The sequence below is a fragment of the Pleurodeles waltl genome, chromosome 10 (assembly GCF_031143425.1).
Source record: "Pleurodeles waltl isolate 20211129_DDA chromosome 10, aPleWal1.hap1.20221129, whole genome shotgun sequence".
In the NCBI taxonomy this organism is placed as follows: Eukaryota; Metazoa; Chordata; class Amphibia; order Caudata; family Salamandridae; genus Pleurodeles; species Pleurodeles waltl.
In genome coordinates, this window is record NC_090449.1 from 955729844 (window position 1) to 955744383 (window position 14540).

The window sequence follows — 14540 nt, forward strand, 5'->3', positions numbered from 1 at the left end:
TTACATTTTTTGTAGTGTGGTTTGTATAGATGTTGCACGTTTACAATTTCTTTTACAGAAAATTAATGTGTTTTTTTATTTATTTTATCTGTTTATATTTTGCAACATTTTATAATGTGGTGTAACGTGGTGTATATCAATGTATGCAATGTCTTAGGTTTAAAATACAATTGTTTACTTTTTTAATGAATGGCTTACCAGCTGCAGGTCCGCCAAATTGTTCAGCACAACAAAAACAGCATTCTTTCCTCAGGATACGGGTACATTCAAGTCCAGGGACCAGTGATGTCTGATGTGTCAGGAAGTTCAGTGGGGCAATATTCTTCTAGACAGGGTAGAACTTGGGACTTCCGGCCCTTGGCAAGGCAGAGATGCTCGTAAAAATGCATATTTTAAGTGAACGCTGCATGGAAGTATCATGTTGTCTTGTTCGCCTCTTGCTTTCTTGCAAATCACCTTTCTCTCGGTGTAATGTCTCTTACCTTATTTATTTATCTCTTTTTACTGCTCCCCACTGGGTGGAAGGTTTATTTAATACGACTAAGAAGAGGACTCCAAGGGTCAGTTGGTTGGTGACCTGTTAAGCTACAGGGACACAAAAGCTTCAAGAAGACCATTTGTCTTGAAGAGACCAGCTGATGAGTTTCAACTGGACCTGACCTAGAACCCTGCTGGTGGCTTCTGTTGGAGTGGACTAAAATTAAGAGAGAGGGCCTGTACCAAACTCCTAGTTACCACAGCCTTTGAGCACCTAGCATCAAGGTATAGGATACCTACCTCGGAGTAGATCGTCTGGGTTCCACTTGTATTCCCCTATTCCTGGATTTCAGCCTGGTGCTGAAGGCCTTCAAGGACTGAATATGTTCTCTGTGCTCGACAGAGTTTCTCCCTGTAGGGTCCTCCTGCCGCATGAAACTTTGAGAGCTCTAGCAGATCTCTTGGAGGAGATTCTTCTTCCCCTTTACTCTCCAAATCTTCCCCCTGGGGCCAGATTCTTTCAGGGCTGTGTGAAGTTTTGAGACTGATTTCGTATGCTTCTTGCCCTTCCTCTTGATTGTGAGGGACTGGGCTATTGTTCCATGTGCTCTTGACTTCCATGACTGGCTGTCTGGGCCCATGAGGCCACACACACACACACACCCAGGCAAATCCAACATTTCTGCATGACTCTTCCTTTTCACCTCAGCTCAAGCAGAGGTTTCTAGGTTGCTTCTCAAACTCTCCACTGAAATTGCAGACCTCAATGCTACCTTGTTTAGGCTAGTAAACCCTCCTAACTCAAAGGTGACCATTGCCATTGGATGAAACTTGTGACTACCATCGGATTTATGTCGTTTTGGTATTGTTTTGTTTAGATAAATATTTCCTATTTTTCTAAACTGGTGTTATGTCATTATGTAGTGTTTTCATTAAGTTACTGTGTGTTTTGGTACAAATAATTTACACCTAGCACTCTGAAGTTAAGCCTACTGCTCTTCCAAGTTACCAAGGGGCTAAGCAGGGGTTAGCTGAGGGCGATTCTCTTTTACTCTCTGCCAGCACCTGGAATCTCTGGAGATACTCCTACTCTGTCAAGCGGTGCCAATTTTGTTCCTGGGACCCTGAAAGGAGAAGCTGGCAGCCTAAGAGGAAGAAATCCACGCACAGAACGCTGTGCGGGGAAAAGATCAATAGGCTGCCGGCTTCACGGCTGAAAATCGACACTTGCCTGTAAAGAGACCAAAAATCGACACACGGAGCTGGAGAAACAACATGCAGCATCGCTGACGGAGGCTGGGAGATCGCAACCCGCGTTGCATGGTTTTCGGATCACCGCACAGCTGAATTTCCTACGCAAACACCGCTGGGAGTGTAAAAACAATGCAAGGCCTGCCCGGACCCGAGAGTGGTGACCGGTTCGACTCATAGCTCTCCTGCGGAGAGAAGAAACAACGCGACCCGACGGAATGAGAACAACGCATGGTCTCGCTCTTGATTGAAATTGACGCATCGCAATCTCTTTTTGATGCACACTCGCCCGTGCTGGGTTAGTTTTGACGCACCTAAGATACATTTTCACGCTAACAGTGTAAGTGTATGTTTAAAACTACATGAAGACTCTTTTTGCTTTTTAATTGATGACTTGTGTATTGTGGATTTTTGTCGTTTTGGTCTTGCTTTCTTTAGATAAATATTTTCTATTTTTCTAAACCTGTGTTGTGTCATTTTGTAGTGTTTTCATTAAGTTACTGTGCATGTTGGTACAAATACATTGAACCTAGCACTCTGAAGTTAAGCCTACTGCTCGTGCCAAGCTACCAAGGGGGTAACCAGGGGTTTGCTGAGGGTGATTCTCTTTTAACCTGACTAGAGTGAGGGTCCTTGCTTGAACAGGGGGTAACCTGACTGTCAACCCAAGACCCCATTTCTAACAAAAAGCTAAACCTGAATGGTGTTTCAGCAGTCCACTGGATGAAGAGGACTAGCCCAGATTCCCTCTATGAATCTATTTGTAATCACATTAGTCTGGCACAACAGCTAAAGCTATTTCTAGGCCAGTCCTTAATTATGAAATGCTTCACTAATGCAAGTTGTTTCAGGCCTTTCTGGTCTCTGTTCATGGTATCAATGCCCTTATTTTTCCTTTGCTCTGTTATGGTTGGAGAGGGAGGTGGTTTGATCAGCGAGTGGGTATGGCAAATTGCGAGTACCATGTAAATTGATTGCAGGTGCTGCAGAACACTCCAGAAACCACTCCAGAACACTCTGGAAACACTTCCTGGCACGTGATGATGACATCACAGCCAGGAAGTTTACAAATACACCTGGGAGGAGGGAGGACCACACCCATTTTAAACTGCTGAACAGCCAACAGGAGGAACAGCAGCTACAATGGCAGAAACACCCAGAAAGAGAAAACTGAAATTTTCTGAGAAGGAGATGGAGGTGCTGACAGAAGAATGCTGTCAGCACTATGATGATCTTTTTGGAAAGGCAGCCCTCAATGTGCCTGACTCAACAAAAAAACAACTCTGGCTGGAAATTCAGGAAAAAGTGAATTCCCTGGGGGTCAGCCACAGGAGTGTGGATGAGATCAAAAAGAGGTGGTATGACCTCCGCTCCCGGACCAAGGAGAGGGTGGCAGAAAGGCTCCGGGAGATGAGAGTCACAGGAGGGGGACCATCATCCGTACCACCTCCCACACCCCTGGAGGAAAGGGTGGAGGAGACCCTGGAGCAGGAGGCAGTTACAGGATTTGGAGATCTGGACACCTCTGAGCCCACTACATCAACCGGTGAGTACCATGTGATATGCCTGTACCCCCATCAATGCCATACTCCCACCCACCATGTACACAGGGGCATGCACAACCAAGATAGCTCCATTTCAGGGTAGCAAACACCAGAATGATGCATTATGGGCAATGTAGTCAAGTAGGCAGTCAATAGGCAAATGTTTATTAGGAAGTGTGCAACAGATAGTAGACACTGACAGTCTGTTCCCCAGGTCCCACAGGTCTCCCACAAGACACCACCACAAGCCACAGCAGCCAGGTGCCAACAGTCAGCCAGCCCCATGAGGAAAGCACAGGAGCTGCCACCACTCCCACCTGCACCACAAACACCATCCCCTTGATGTCTACCCCTGCTGCAACAGTGGTTCCGGAGGCTGCGCCAGCAACAGCCAGGAGTGCCACAGTACAGCTCACAGGGCATCCACCGCTGCGCAGGCAACGCAGGTTGAGGAGAGCAGGGCTGCAGGCTGAGTCCGGGCGTCCATCCACCACCATGACCGAGGAACAACTGCTCTGTGGTCAGCGCCTGCAGAACCAAATGTTAGGGAGAATTAGTGGGGTTCTGCACCGCTTTGTGAGGAGCAATGAGACCAGCATGCAGCAGCTCCATGCCCAATTGGACGTCATTGGCACAAACACTGGGGACCTAGCCCTGTCCATGCGGGGACTGTTGGCTGGACTACTGTCACAGAGCGAGGTTGGGCGGCGCTGGGACCGCCAGCTGCTCCAGAGGCTGGACAGGATGGCCTCATCAATTGGCAGACTGGCAGTCAACAAGACTGGCCTGTCAAGAAGGACAGTCGGCCTCCAAGTGGAAATGGGCCACTTTGCAGGGGATGTGGCAAGTGGCCTGGGCCGGATCACACATGTGATCGATTTAATGGAGGCACAGCATGTGTCCAGGGGTACAGGGGACACCCCCCAGGACAGCGAAGAGGGCTCCAATGTGAGCAGTGTCTCTGCCACTGACACTAGGGTGCTCCGGAGTGGGAGTACCAGGCAGAGCACTGCAGAACAACCTGGGACCAGCCAGGCTGGCAGAGGCCGCCGTAGGTCATAGACAAAACCCTGTCCCTGATGTTGGGGCACATGACGGCAATGTGCCCCATGCATGGTTGGCTTTTTGAAGTACATGAACAGTTTGTCATTGTAAATAGTTCACTTTCTGCACACATTAAATATTTTTTTGTTACACTTAACAAATTGATTTTTTGGTCAATAGGTGAGTATGGTTGAAGTTGACACGTACCTTCCAAAGTATTGGGTTGCGAGGTGTTCCCGTCTCAGTCTGCCTTGATTTGCGATGCTCCGATCCCCACAATGGCGATGTTGATGCTCCTGCTCTTCATCCTCAGAATCAGGGTCTGCAGGGGTGAGAGGTAGCCCACGTCGGGTGGCAATATTGTGCAGGATGGCGCATGCGACAACAATTTTGAATGCTGTAATGGGGGCATACTGGAGGCATCTGAACCTTGCTTTCAGCAAACCGAAGGTGCGTTCAATCAGGTTCCTGGTCCTCTTATGTGCACTGTTGTATCGCCTCTCGGAATCATTGCTGGGTGTTAAGAACGGAGTCATTATCCATGGCCGTAGTGCATATGCACTGTCACCTGTTGGGCACAAACATTACACTGTTAGAAATTCCTGGTTGGTGTGCAGCATTGATCTGTGTGTATGTCTACGAGGTGTATGCAGCTCTACCTAGGAGGTATCCGTCTCCAAACTCCCCACGTTCCAGGCGTTGGTGTATCCCACTGTGCCTAAAAATGTATGAGTCATGGGCACTGCCTGGAAATTTTGCGACAATGTCAGTGATGACATAATGAGCGTCACAAACAACCTGAATATTCAGTGAGTGGGTACACTTTCTGTTGTGGAACAGATGTTCCAGGTTAGCAGGGGGGCATATTTGAATATGTGTCCCATCTACACACCCTATGACATGGGGAAAGTTGGCAATCCGGTAAAATTCCAACTTGGTGCTGTTAATTTCTGCCTCATTCCTGGGTAGGTATATGAAGTGAGACATGTGTGTGAGTATGGCATCTAGGAATGCCATGAGGAACCTTGATAGTGCAGTTTGAGATACCCCACCTGCCACAGCAATGACCCCCTGATAGCTCCCCGAGGCCAAGAGGTGCAGTGAGCATAGCACTTGCATATGCGTAGGGATGGCACAGCCGCGCAGAGTCTGGCGTTCTAGCTGTGGTTTTAGTAATTCTATTAATTCTAGCATGGCTGCGCTGCTAAGTCGGTATTTGTCATATATCTCTTCCTCAGTTTGCTGAAAAAGAGTCTGCCTTGTTCTGTAAATCTTCTCCTGTCTGTGGCTCCTCCTCCTCCTCTGCTGGGCTGCGTGGACTCTCCTCCTCACTGCTATCAGGTATATCTCCGCCATCTTGAGTAACCCAGATGCCTTCTGGATCTCCTTTTATACTTTGGTAATGATTACCACCTGCTCTGAGTTAGTGGTAAATGGGACATGCAAACTGGGCTTTTTGCGACTAGTCGCAATTTGCGAGTTGCAATTGCATATGGTTTGCGACTCGCAAAGTGCGACTTCCTATTTGCGGGTCGCAAAATGGGGTTGCAATTTTTGCGAGTCGGTAATGGCTTGCATCGCTTTTTGCGAGTCGGAAATGGGATTTTTGCATCCCATTTCCGATTTTGCGCAGTCGCAAATAGCGATTCGGGCCATTTGCGACTCGCAAAACTTTGCTACATCTGGCCCTTAGTCACATATGATGCACTTGCATTAATGAAGACATGACCACAAGAGAAGGAATTTTAATTTTAATCTTCATGCATTGCCTGTTACATGTTTATTGCCACATATTTTCAAACTGGTATTAGGGAACAAACTTAACTTTAATTTTCCTTGATTATATTTCCAATTGCATTAAACGTAACACAGGCATTGCTGTGGAGAAGCATTGTGATATTACCATGCAAACGCTTCGATGTCACAATATTGCTACGATTTAACAGTTGTTTCCCATTGAAATAAATCAATGATATGCACTAACATATATACTTTGCAGCATCGTGAGGTTTCATTTGCTCAAACTTTGCCTCCTGGTCATCTTCGCAAAAGTTTTATACATTAACGTTTCTCTTCATTTACAGAATACTTCTCTGTTTCTATATCCTGGTTTATAACACCAATTTCAAAACGCACTAATCCGTTAGTTTCAAATAATAGAATACATCTGACATATCTTTTTCCACAGTGTGCCCGGTAGGATACTGCAAAAATGGAGGAACGTGTTTCATTTTGAATGAAGTTCCCTTGTGCAGGTAAGTGCAACATTTCCTTGCTCGTTGAAAAGAGTTCCCTGAAGACAAGATTACAGTTGACTTTTTGCTAAACGTGTAGATACATATATATATATATATATATATATATATATATATGTATATATATATATACTCATCTGCGTCATAGTAGCTTGATACGTAGTCAATATTTGCTCAGTTAAATTTATGTATAGAAAGAAGTCCAAAGGGTTTTGTGCAAAAAGAATACCAGCTGCTTGCTTTGCCTCTGGGTTTTCTTCCTTTTATTGGGCGTTCTGTATTTCCGCAGCATAACATCAAATATCTGATGTTGTGCCCCAAAACATCATGTAAAAATACTAAAGCTAATTAATTCGTGTTTGCACTGCAGGCTTTCAGCATGTTGAAAATGAATGTTCGCAATAATGTTGTCACTGTTGGAAAGTTTGTGTGTGTAAAGCGCCTTCTCTATTGTTCGCAGCTCTGGCTGTCTTTCCTAGTTGTTTTTCGCTCTCCAGAGAATGCCTTATTTTCAACCATACGTGAAAGGATCTAAAAAGACGATCTGAAATGTTCCTTTTAAAGTGAGGAGCGTATGTGACTCAACACTCGCATGCGCGGTTGCTGAATGTGACATTGAATAGATGTACGGAGAGTAGCAGTCTACTCCAGAACCCACGGATAGTTGTTAGTCCTGTTGAATTATTAGTTATTAGATTCAGTCTTGTGCACTTAGGGTAAGCATTCGATGTTACTTCAGCTTCTTCGTGGTAAATTAAAGTTAACCTAGATGGCATCGTTAGTAGGGGCTTCGTGCATCATGCCACTGACTGGTGGGCTAAAATAGAGAGATGGAAGAGACACCGGGTCTGATTTAGACCTTGGGGTACGAGTTACTGGTGACGGATATCCCGCCCGCTGAAATGCAAATCCCATGGGATGTCATGGGATTTACACTCAGACGGACGGGATTTCCGTCACCGTTGTAACCGAGTAACTCGTTCTCCAAAGGCCCTCAGTCTTATTGGGTTTCAGAGACAGGAGAGATGGCGAAATGAGTAATGTCAGGTGATCTCCGATCTGTACATCTCATTTCACGAGAGAGACTGTCATTGGAAATGAACTGAGAAGTTCCTTTAAATTGCTCACATCACGCAGAAAATGTAGTGGTCTGGTAAATATTACAATATGTTTGCCTTAAATATAATGCATCCTTTATCTGAATTATATCCAACGCGCGCAGACAATTGAAGTACTCCCATAGGTGTTGCTATAAAAATGCAGTTGCACCATTACCTAGGACTGTTAGGGTCATTTTATACTCCGCTTCTGACTTTTATTATTCAAGGTGGCCCAATGTCCTTGCTTGCGTTGCTGTCCATGACATCCTTGTAACGCTGCTGGTGACCATTGAAGTCAAACAACTGATGTATCCAACTTATATCCAAGGCCACAGAAATAATGTGCTTTTGTGGCCACGTCGTTTTCCACATAATTATGATTTAATCACATTTGCCGCATGGACTATCAGCTCCTGCATATTTTGCATTTTTTAATGATTTTTGCACCAACCACTAAATGGTGGCTCCACTTCTTGGCGCACAGTGGAAAGCCATTGACAAAGGATGAATGATCACCTTTCAGGTGTTTACTGTTGTATTTGGGGGTTAATATTAAGCTGGTGCTAACGAGATGAAACCTTTGCCCAGACAGTGTTAATGTGCAAACATTACAAAATAATGAAGTAATACTATCACAAAATGTGCTGCAGAACGCTACAAGGTTTGCTTTTTTTTACCACATAGTTTAGTCAACACTGCCGCATACATTTTTCCTCATAGTCACATAATTCGAGTAGCCCTGCATTTAACTGAAGAAACACCCAACTTTATCAATCATCATGGTACTCTAGAAAATTATTTGGATGACAGGATAAAAGAGACGTCTAATGTGTTTTCAAACCTGACAAATTTATGCAAAGGCGTAGATTAAAGGTGCGGGGAAAGAAACGCAGATTATGTGGTAATTATGACATTTAAAATGATGGTACGAAGTTCATTTTGTCTCATTATTGTCTAGAGAGTGTGGAATGCCAATAGTCATAAAAAAGATTAAGAGGGCACAGAAAATGCAGGGATTTCTGGAAAAATAAGCATGTCCGGCGCACCCTATTAAAGTATATACAGTATACCAGCAAGTGATTTTGCTTTGCAATGGCAGTGACTGAAATACATTTGAACATGCATGAACAGAGAACCAAAACAGTTTTATAGCAAAAATGTAATTGTTAATTCCACTCTGTCCATCAACAGTGGATTGCACAGCAACTGGGAAAATCTGCCATTTTACATTCCTTCACCTCGGCAAACAGATGATCACACTGGCCTGTTGTCTTTGTAAAGTGTGTGGCCGTGTACTACACTACAGGTGCAACTTCTTTTTAAGAAGTTTAAAAAATTGAACCAGAAATATTCTTTTGTTGGAATATGCAATACAGAAGAGGAGGTTTTATGTGGCAAGTGCAGCAAATGATTTACTTCATTGAACATGCTAGAGAACACGTATTTTCACCAGCACTATGGCTGATGGCATGTTGGAACATGGTAGTTGGTAGTCCCATAAGAGAAGATAAATAGAATGCATTATTATTTTTTCTTATATCTTATTTTATTTTATTCGATTTCAACATTTAATGTGCCTATAAGCATCTTTTAGTAACTTGACAAGTATAAACACTTCCATCCTTTTCAGGATCTTCCCTTGGGGACCAGAGAGCCAAGGTATCAAGAAAAGGGAAAAAGTGATCATTATTTAGAAGTTTGTGGAATTTGCATAATTTGCTTTGTGTAATTCTCAGAAATTAAATACTATTGTTTGTAAATGGCATATTTCGTTGAAATGTTTGCCATGAATGCAGCTTAATTACGCGGAGAGGCATAATTGCATACTTTAGGGAATTCTGTGTTTTAAATTTTTTTTAAATTCCTGAAATCACACCAATTACACTGCCGTAATATAAATTTTGCCCAGATCTAGTTTTCATCTCAACATTCCCATATGTTTTGGTTGATCACTGTATTTGAAAATTCCACACATTCTATTAACAAAATTATTTATTAATTACCCATCTGTTCTGTCAGGTTCTAGCACTTCTGGTCAAGAGCCTCAGTTTCTTGATAATGCTCTTAGGGCCAGATATACTAAAAAGTGGTAGAGTGCTGCACCAACATTTTTCAGCGCTGCGCTGTGTCACTTTCGAAAGGCAGGGATGCACCGTATTTACTAAGACATGGCACACCCCTGTGTTTCCCCTTGCACCAGTGCTACATTTAGCTGCCAGTGCCAACACAGGCATCCTTGAGGAGATTGATTATGTGCAGAAAGGTGTCCCTTCCTGCATATAAACAATCTACAATGGCGATTTGGAACTTCTATGTGTGCTGCATAAAGCATCACACATAGAAGTACCAAATTGTAATTTTTGAATGATTGTTTATTTTCAGGAAGGGACACCTTCAGGAACATAGGCATACATTTGTGGCCTTTTGCTGTTTCTATGTGTGCTGCAGAATGCAGCACACATGGAAAAAGCAAAAACAAGGGGGAATAAACATATTCCTCCTCATTTCACCATGATAACGTCACCCCTGGGGTGGCGTAAGTTTTTGGCACTGCCACAGATTTACGCCTTCTTGTAAATCTGAGGCATTGTCAAAACCAATGGGTTTTGCAGTGGAACGCCAACAGCAACTCCCATTGCATGCCTCTCTGATGCAGAAAACTAAGGCGGAGAGACAATATTTACAAGGTGGCATTAAGCCACAAAAAGTGGCTTAGCGCTGCCTTGTTAATGTAGCACACAGCACAGCGCCACCAGAGCATCCCTTTTTGTGACACCACAGTGGTCCTAGGTGCTTGTAAATCTGGCCCTTAATGTAGAGGGCAATTAAATTATGGTCACTCATTACAAAGCTAATCCACCAACAGCTTCCTGATAGGACCAAATCATTTTTTTTCACTTCTCTACTCATTGGTAAGGATTTTCATTGCCTTGATCATCCACACTCTCCTTGACCAGTAATTTACAGAAGGGAGATTTCTCCCATCATTTTACTATATTTTGTTTCACTGACAAATGCATATAATTAAACAGAATACCATATTTGTTCATGGATTTAAGTGCAACTGAGCGGAGGCCGCATATTGTAGTGATAGGTTTAGTAAGTACCAGATACCCTGGTATATCAAGTGGCTTACTTCCAAAACACCTGTAGCTTTGGGCATGGCCCCGAAACGTGCACCACATCCCCCTTTACTAAATTATCTCCAGCATTTCCTATCTAGGGTGGGTTCACAAAACAATTATACATTAACTGCTAATCTGTTCTTTGTTTAGTATACTGCTGGCAGTATAGGATATTCTGTCAGGTTTTCAGCCACTCATTCCCTAATACTATTCTCATGAACGTTTTTTTTCATGGTTTTATAATCTGGGGGGATTGGGTTTTTGCCAGCACAGTAAATAATATCTTATCAATCTTTTTGGAACAGGGTCAACTCCTGCAGCTCAGCTATATGCAGGTATCGGAGTCTATCAGTCTCATTGATCTGGAAGTATTTTTATATATCACCTGTTAGAAATAGGGTCTTTGGTTGACAGTCAGGTTACCCCTTGCTCCAGCAAGGACCCTCATTCTAGTCAGGGTAAAAGAGAATCACCCTCAGCTAACACCTGCTTACCCCCTTGGTACCTTGGCAGAGCAGTAGGCTTAGCTTCAGAGTGCTAGGTGTAAAGTATTTGTACCAACACACACAGTAACTTAATGAAAACACTACAAAATTACACAACACAGATTTAGAAAAATAGGAAATATTTATCTAAACAAAACAAGACCTGTTGGAAAATGGGTTATTGGTAAGGGCAGGTAGGTACCTACACCTAGCAACAAGCCACTAACCTCCACCTAGGTACAGTTAGGTCTCAGTAAATTAATCCCAGCTCAACCCTTGGTAGCTTGGCAACGAGCGTCAAGGCTTAACTTAGGAGACAGTGTGTAAAGCATTCAAATATCACAAAACAGTAATCAAACAAAACACAGGAAACAGTTTAAAAATCCAAAAACAATTTATAAAAATAGTTTATATTTTTATCTTTAAAATGACACAAAAACGAATAAAATCGGATAAAGGGAACCGGAGATATGAATTTTTAAAGAATTATTACTTTTCTAGCGCTTAGAAACAAAAAGCGCCAATCGGGTCATCTAGTTGCACCAGGACCGGGGCAAAGTCAAACTTTCAGGCCGACTGCGATGGAGCCCTGCTCGGCTACAGGTCGCGGGAGGCCTCGGTCAAAAAGTTACCTTCTGACTTAGTCTTTATTTTGAAGTTTTTCTTCACCGGGACGAACCTGCCAGTTGAATCCGACCTCCTGGAGCCCTTGTCCGGATACGCGATGTGGGTTTCCTCGGTGGAGATTTCTACCTTCGGACTTAGTCGTTTTTTCGAGTTGAAAATCCTTCGACCGGGGTAAACCTGGATCTTGATCCGACGTCCGTGGAGCCCTTCTCGGATACGATGGCTGAGAGGTCCCGGTCAACTTTTTACCTTCGGACTTAGTCTCTTTTTCTGAGGGTTTTCTTTACCAGGACGAACCACCATGTCAGGCCGGGTCGCGGTTGAGGCAAGCCGGCTAGAATTTCCGCGGCGGGTCGGTCCCTCTCTGGAGCTTTTTAAAAAAAATTCTCAAATCTTTTCCAAACTTCTGGGGCTTCACCCAGATGTTCTTTTAAGGTTCTTTTGGGGTCCACAGCTCACCCCAAGGGTCCAGAAGTTTTGTGATGGTCCTTGGGGGGTGCGGACTTCAACTCCCAGAATCCACCTGGCGCAAACTCCTTTTTGGCCACTGGACAGTGGTCAGCTGGTCACTTTTCAGGAGTTGGTGCAGGGGGACTCTGGATAGCAATTTTTCACCTGTAGCAAACAGGGAGTCCCTCCTTGAACCAGTTGAAGCCAGGCAAAGTCCTTCTTGTGGTGAAGCCCTAGTGTGCAGCTTGTGCAGTCCTTCTTGGTGCTGGTTCCAGGTGCAGGCCAGGGGTCCAGCAGGGCAGTCCTTCTTCTCCTTTAGTTCTTTTCTTCTTGAAATCTGGAGGGATCTGAGGTGTGGGGGCAGGTCTGCCAGTTTTATCCTTGCTCCTGGGTGAAAAGCAGGGGGGTCCTGGTCCTCCAATCAGGTACAGGGTTGTCCCCCTGTGATGACCACTTCCTGGGAAGTGTGGCAAAAATCCATCCCAAAAGGCAACAGTCTCTAAAAATCCAACATGGCTGAATCTGATTTTTGGAGGTTACATCTGGCTAAGCCCACCCACTGGTGTGGCTAAAAATCATAAACACACCCCTCTCCTGCCCTCTCCTAATCTAATAAAGGGGGCACCTAGTTGTCTGGGGTTGCAGGATGTGGGGGTGTTGCTGGGTGCTCCAGATGTCCTTCTCTGCATTTTAAGACCAGTTTGGCAGCCCTCCCCCTTCCTGCCTCACCATCTGCTGAGGGGAGATTCTCTCCCCCAAGCACATTCCTTTGTGTGAAGCCAGGCCACTTCACACCTCATCAAGGCAGCTTGGCAAAAGCTGCTGCAGGCTGGCCAATCAGAGCACAGCAGCAAAAACAATGCAGAGCTGAAATTGGCAACTTTTTAGGTAAAGTCTAAACTTTTTACCTGAACAAGTTATATTAAATCCAACAACTGGAAGTTGTGGGATTTATTACAACAATTAATTTGATACCAAATTCTTGGTATGCAACATTTAAGGAGACTTTAAAATTTAAAATAAAGTCTCCCCATTCTAGCCTATGAAGGCCATTTACTTCAATGAGGGAAAAACGAATTTGGCTGTTTTTACCTCACCAGGGCTTATAAATCTATTTTTATAAAGTCCCTGCTTATAGTTACATGGCACCCAGCCCTAGGGGCACATAGGGCACACCTTAGGGGTGACTTATATGTAAAAATAAGGTAGTTTAAGACTTTGGAAGTACTTTTAATTCCAAAGTCGAATTTGCATATAACTTTAATTTAAAAGCAGCCAGCAAGGCAGGCCTGCTTTTAAAATGACACTGGGCACTTCAGCAGTGCACCTAGGTGTGCACCACCTATGCTGTGGTCCCTTAACCTACATGCCCTACCATATACTAGGGACTTATAGGTAGGTTAACTTTGCCAATTATAATTAGCCTAATTTGCATATCCATTTTACACAGAGCACTGGCCCTGGGACTGGTAAGCAGTACCCAGGGCACAGCCAAGAGTCAGTAACCACCAGTACCTATCCAAAAAGTGTGGGGGTGATCAGGCAAAAAAGGAGGACTTTCCTACACTGCCCCCCCCCAGATGAAAGGTGATGGGTACTAACCTACACCCTGGTAGTCCTCATCAGCTAAGTGGAAAAACCTGGAAAGGCCATCTGCATTGGCATGAGCAGTCCCAGGCCTGTGCTCCACTGTGAAGTCCATCCCCTGTAGGGAAATGGACCACCTTAACAGTTTTGGATTCTCCCCCCTCATCTGCATCAACCACCTGAGAGGTCTGTGGTCAGTTTGTACATGGAAGTGAGTGCCAAACAAGTAAGGCCTCAACTTCTTCAGGGACCAGACCACAGCAAAGGCCTCTCTCTCAATGGCACTCCATTTTTTCTCTCTGGGGAGTAGTCGCCTGCTGATGAAGGCAACTGGGTGATCATGGCCCTCTTCATTAACTTGTGCTAACACTGCCCCAATCCCTTCCTCTGAAGCATCTGTTTGCACTACAAACTCCTTGCTATAGTCAGGGGCCAGTAACACTGGTGCTGAACACATAGCCTGTTTTAGGGTGTCAAAAGCTTTCTGACACTCTGGGGTCCAAATGACCTTATTGGGCTGTTTCTTGGAGGTAAGCTCAGTCAGAGGGGCCACTATGGTCCCAAAATTCTGAACAAACCTCCTGTAGTACCCGGT

The 14540-nt window shown here is 44.4% G+C and overlaps 1 protein-coding gene across 2 annotated transcripts in view; it reads left to right on the plus strand.

The window, feature by feature from the left end:
• Positions 1-14540, plus strand: part of MALRD1 (MAM and LDL receptor class A domain containing 1) — a 2469603-nt gene that overhangs the window by 2027786 nt on the left and 427277 nt on the right. For both annotated transcript variants that reach the window (XM_069211777.1, XM_069211778.1), the window contains exon 31: positions 6505-6571. In XM_069211777.1, the coding sequence (XP_069067878.1) occupies positions 6505-6571 (67 nt within the window). The remainder of the gene's footprint in view (positions 1-6504; positions 6572-14540) is intronic.